Genomic DNA, 6,084 nt, shown 5'->3' on the forward strand with positions numbered 1-6,084 from the left:
CTAATTAGCGACTACCATTTAGTCTATTTTTTCTATGGAATTAGCTTTTACTTTAGTGATGGATTTGCGACTATCTATTCGGTAGCTAAAAAACTTTCCGATGAATTAGCGACTGTTGTGTTTGCCTCACTGATCTGCGACTTGTATTTAGCGACGAAAGCATTAGTTGCTAGGCAGTAACTAATCCGTCACAAATTCTATTTTGCATCAGATTAGCGACGATTTTACGACTCTTTTTGTAGTAGCTAATTGGCCATATTCTTGTAGTGCAGGTTCAATCTCTTACTTTGAAGAATTAGCGAGATCCTTCATAGACTACTTTACAGCTTCAAGAATATACGTGCACGGATTCGATTACCTCGGCACTATCAAGCAAGGTCCACATGAGAGCTTGAAGGACTATATGACGAGGTTCGCCAAAGTGACGATGGAAATCCCGGACCTCAATCCTGAGATGCATCTGCACGCATTGAAGAGCAGCCTCAGTCCCGAGAAGTTCCAGGAGACCATCGTTGTTACCAAGCCGAAAACATTAGTAAAATTCTGAGAGAAAGCTGCGGGACAAATGGAGATCAAGGAACTCTGTGAATCTCAGCGGACAGAGAAGCAACAACCCCGTCGAGATGAAGAAAGACCACCAAGGTCTCACCCAAGAAAGGAGCTCAAAAAAACTTTCAAGCTTACTCCGAATTTTGACTCCTACACCAAATTTAATACAAAAAGGGAAGACATAATCAAGGAGATCCTTCACAACAAGCTTATAAAACCGTCGACTAAAGCAGGCAGTTACCAAGGCCAAAAGTATGTGGATAAAACCAAGCACTGTGCGTTTCATCAGAAGTTCAGCCATACCACAGATGAATGCGTGGTGGCCAAAGATTTACTAGAGAGACTGGCACGGCAAGAACTTTTGGATAAATACATCAGCAGACGAATGCAACAGGACACATCAACCTCGGTAGGAACAGAAAATCAAGCAACGAACACCGAAAAGGACTAATGGTAGCATAATCAATCTCATCTAAGAAGATTATCAATTACATATCAGGAGGATTTGCATGTGGAGGAGACACAAGCTCGGCCAGGAAAATAAGTTACTGAACCACGCTAACACTACAAAGTAACATACCAACAAAAGGATCTACCATCCCCATTCCGGAGATCACATTTACAAACACGAACTTCGGATCCAAAACTCCTAATTTCGATGATCCAGTAGTTATCTCAGTGGCAACAGGAGACTTATTGATTTGAAAAGTTTTGTTAGACCCGGGAAGTAGTGCCGACGTCATGTTCTTATCCACATTCAGGAAGATGAAACTAAATAACAAAGTGTTGCAACCATCCTCGGACAAATTGGTCGGATTTTTCGGGGAAAGAATCCCCGTAACAGGTTATGTCTGGGTGAGGACAACCTTAGGGGAATATCCTCACTCAAGGACTTTAGATATCCAGTATTTAATTGTTGATTGCTTTAGTCCTTATAATATTATCTTAGGAATACCATCTTTAAATGCTTTCAGGGCTATAGTCTCCACAATTCACTTGTGCGTCAAGTTTTGTACACAGGATGGAACTATAGCAATAGTACATTCAGATAGAAAGGAAGTAACGCAATGTTACAATGCAGGTCTTAAGATGAAGCAGACACTGATACCAAGGATAAATTCGGTCTACAATACCAATGATATACCAGATCTAGCCGAGCTGGATCCTCGGACCAATCATGAGCAACGACCTACCCTAACAGATGACTTGAGCAAGGTAAGCATTTCCAATAATAAGAATCAGAACACTAACATCGGTTCTGCTTTATCTGTAGGGTACACGAAGCAAATCACTGACTTACTCCAGGCAAATGCCGACCTGTTCTCTTGGAGCCCTGCTGACATGCCAGGATTAAACCCAGAAGCCATATGCCAGATACTCGCTTTGGATCCTAAAGCTCGTCTGGTGAAACAGAAGAAAAGATACTCAGGACAGGAAAAAATAGATGCGGCCGTCAGAGAAACACAAAAGCTATTAAGCGCGGGTTTCGTTCGAGAAATCCGCTTCACATCCTAGCTGGCGAATGGGGTAATGGTCAAAAAGAATTCTGGGAAATGGCGAATGCGTGTGGACTTCACTGACCTAAACAAGGCATGCCCAAAAGGCTCTTATTCATTGCCATGCATTGATAAGCTCGTCGACAATACATCTGGTTACAAAATACTAAGCTTCATGGATGCATATTCGAGCTATAACCAGATACTCGTGCACCCTTCGGATGAGGACAAGACGGCCTTCATAACTGACCATGAAAATTTTTGCTACAAAGTCATGCCTTTCGGCCTCAAGAACGTGGGCGCTACCTACCAACGCCTGAAGGACAAGGTATTTTAGAACCAGATCGGGTAGAATATGGAAGTGTACGTAGACGATATGGTCATCAAATCAGAGACCGAAGAAAAACACATGTCCGATCTCAAAGAGGTATTTGAGCAACTAAGAAAGTACAACATGTGGTTAAACCCTAAGAAATGCGCCTTCGGGGTACAAGGAGGGAAGTTCCTAGGATTCATGTTAACTCACAAAGGAATCGAAGCAAACCCCGACAAGTGTAAAGCAATCATAGAGATGAAATCGCCAACCCATTTTTTCAACACAATACGGAAGTCAAACAAATTTGAATGGTCGGATAAGTGTGAGACAGCCTTCGCCGAGTTCAAACAAATTCTATCATCACCCCGATATTGACAAGACCAACACATGGTAACCCACTCTATTTATACCTTTCAGTTTCTGCTAACTCAATTTCATATGTACTTGTCACAGAAGCAGGTCAAGAGCAGCACCCGGTCTACTTTATCAGTAAGATTTTACAAAACGCGGAAACAAGATACCCTACCATTGAAAAGCTAGCCTATGCTCTGGTAGTTACAGCGTGATGCCTAAGACATTATTTCCAAAGCTACAAGGTTGTGGTACGAACTAATCAACCGCTGCGACAAGTGTTAACACGACCCGTCCTTGCAGGAAGATTGAGAAAATGGTCCATAGAGTTGTCTGAACACGATATCGATTACCAAGCTCGAGGTTCAATAAAATCTCAAGTACTGGCTGATTTCGTCGCAGAATTCACCTCACTAGGCGAGATTTATTCAGAATGGGAGTTATATATGGATGGTGCTGCAAACGAAGACGGTAGGGGCAAATGTTAAATATTGTTCTAATAAAGGTTCACTTTCCTGAAAAATGCCATTTACCTGTTGAACGATGAGGAGGGAGTCACAATAGACTTCGATGTGTTGAATTTTGCTCTCTTTGGCTAGTCGTAGGCCAGCCAGAAGTGCTTCTTACTCGGATTGATTATTGCTTACTGTAAACATGTATTTTATTGATTGCTCGGTTGAGACTCCTTCGGTCTTTGAGAACAATACGACATTTAATTTAATAATTCCAAAATTTTCAAATCACACATATTCATCAGAGTGAAAACAATAGAGCTGGTATATTATCCAAATTAGCTACTTCAAGAAAAATAAACACACTATTGGAATTGTCACAAATAACCCTGGAACAACCTAGTATAGACAACAATTGTGTGCTGAGTTTGTCACAGGTAGAAGACTAGAGAACTCAATATGTCAATTTTTTGAAAAATGGAACAATACCAAAAACGGAGAGAAATCTGAAGGTATTCAAGAAAAAAGCAAGCTACTTTACCATCATTGGAAACGACCTCTATAGACGGGATTTTTCTCGGCCTCTGCTGAAGTGCTTAGGGGATGAAGATGCCGCCCTAGCAATGTCAGAAGCACACGAAGGCATCTGTGGCACACACATAGGGGGCCGAAGCCTGCCAGCAAAGTTATTAAGAGCAATGTATTACTAGCCGACCTTAAAGAAAGATTGCCTGGCGAAGGTCAAGCAGTGTGACAACTGTCAAAAGTGCGCCCCGGTAATACATAACCCAGCTGAGATGTTACACACATCCGAAGTCGGATGGCCATTCCATAGATGGGGGGGCTAGATATACTCTGTCCTTTTCCAATATCACAAGGCCAGATAAAATTTCTACTTATAGCAATCGACTACTTTACAAAATGGATAGAAGCTCAACTGCTTGCCAGAATAACGGCAAAAAAGGTACAAAGTTTCATTTGGAAATTTATCATATGCCGATATGGATTGCCCATGGATATTGTTACTGATAATGGTAGACAATTTGCTGACAAGAAAATAGCGTCCTTTTTACAAAATCTAAACATCAAGCACCATTTTTCATCGGTCGAGCACCCTCAAACCAACGGGCTCGCCGAGGCAGCTATCAAGGTTATTTTGCAGGCATTAAAGAAAAAGTTAACTTTAGCTAAAGCTCAGTGGGCTGAACTCATGCCAGAGATACTCTGAGGATACAATACAACCCAACAAAGCTCGACCAAGGAAATGCCTTTCAAGTTAGTGTTCAGAGCCGATGCCATGATCCTAGTAGAAATATCCCAAGGATCAATCAGAGCTGATCACTTCGACGAGGATACGAATAATCAAATGAGAAGTGCCGAGATGGATATAATAGACGAAGAACGGCAAGAATCGAGGATACGGCAGGAATACAACAAGAAAGTTAGACCTCATCCATTACAACAAGGAGATCTCGTCCCCAGGCGTCTTGAAGATGTCCGAAGACCGCCAAGACAGGGCAAACTCGCCGCAAATTGGGAAGACCCCTACCGAATTTCACAAGTGCATGGCCGAGGTGCATACTCTCTAGAAGCCCTGGAAGGGATCGATTTACCGAACACTTGGAATATTTCCTCATTGCGACTGTATCATACCTGACTACCTATAAATATTTGAAGCTCGAAAGGTACTCCTTTTCCTACCACCGAGGTTTTTCTCTTACAGGGTTTTACTCGGGGAGGTTTTAACGAGGCCGACCACTTCAAAATCTATCAAACACTATTCAGTTAATCAATGCAAACATTTCATATAAACAAGCATTTTATGTTCTAAACAGTATCCATGCAACTAGCTTAGCAACAAAACGTGTTGCAGATACATATACGATTATGGTTGTTTTTCATCAAAAAGTTCAACCAAAAGTCTAATTCTCAAACAAAATACATACTAAAAATCAAATTCATTTAACTGCATCTGCAGTTTCATGCTATACTCCCCCCCCCAAGGTTCATCATCAACTAATTGACCATTCACAACGATCTTAGTGACATCAAAACCACTAACGTCAAGATCAAGAGCAAAAATGCCAATTTGACTCAATGCACGATTGAACCCACCGGCAAACATCTCTAGCCCTTCATCTTCCAGCTCATGAACCCGAGATGTTAGTTTCCCCTTCTCGAGGTCTGCCTCCTTTAGCTGACCTTGTAGAGATCGGATTTGATCTTGCAAGCTTTCAATTTCAGTCTCCATATCCTTCATTTTTTTGTCAGATCAATGACCACTCCCTCTCTCTCCGCAACTGACTTCTCCAGTTTTTCAATCTTGTCCTTTTCAACCTTCTCTTCAGCACCAAGCAACTCTGTAGTTCGGCCAACACAGAGCAATCTCGTAGCAAGAATCTAACAAAGATACACACTTCATTAGCCAGGAAACCCAACCAAAATATCATGTAAATCAAATATGATAACATATACCTGTATATATTGACTGACCACTTCCTTTCTGACGTCCTTCAAGAGTTGAATGTCATTTGGGTTCTGAGCAACCCTATCAGCAAGAGCACCAGATGGGAATCGATCACTCCAGATCGATTCCACAGCACCGCCAGCCATGAAACCATGAAGACGCGATTGCTTCTTCACTCCGCTCTTAACCCCGAATTCGAATACTATGTCTACTCCAGACAAGATCTCTAAGGGCGGACTCCAGATTTTTCCTTTTTCCTCCTCGTGAGTGTGCACTAGATTGTGCAACATCAGCACCCGCGTCCTTGACAACTTTTTCAACAGAAGTTTCACCACTTCCTTTCTTTTTCTGGTCAAGAAAACTCCTCATCCTCACCGAGGATAAACTCGACACTTTCCCACCTGCACAAACGAAACACACAAAATTAAGTCATCCACATATAAGCAGTCCAAA

The 6,084-nt window shown here is 41.9% G+C and overlaps 1 protein-coding gene across 1 annotated transcript; it reads right to left on the reverse strand.

Annotated features, from left to right (window-relative positions):
• Positions 5,019 to 6,028, reverse strand: LOC110263048. Its single transcript, XM_021103573.1, has 2 exons — positions 5,640 to 6,028; positions 5,019 to 5,564 (listed from the first exon to the last, which is right to left on the reverse strand). The coding sequence occupies exons 1-2, from the start codon at positions 5,919 to 5,921 to the stop codon at positions 5,421 to 5,423; spliced, it is 426 nt and encodes a 141-aa protein (XP_020959232.1). The 5' UTR covers positions 5,922 to 6,028; the 3' UTR covers positions 5,019 to 5,420.

This window comes from Arachis ipaensis, chromosome B05, assembly GCF_000816755.2.
Source record: "Arachis ipaensis cultivar K30076 chromosome B05, Araip1.1, whole genome shotgun sequence".
Taxonomy (NCBI): domain Eukaryota; kingdom Viridiplantae; phylum Streptophyta; class Magnoliopsida; order Fabales; family Fabaceae; genus Arachis; species Arachis ipaensis.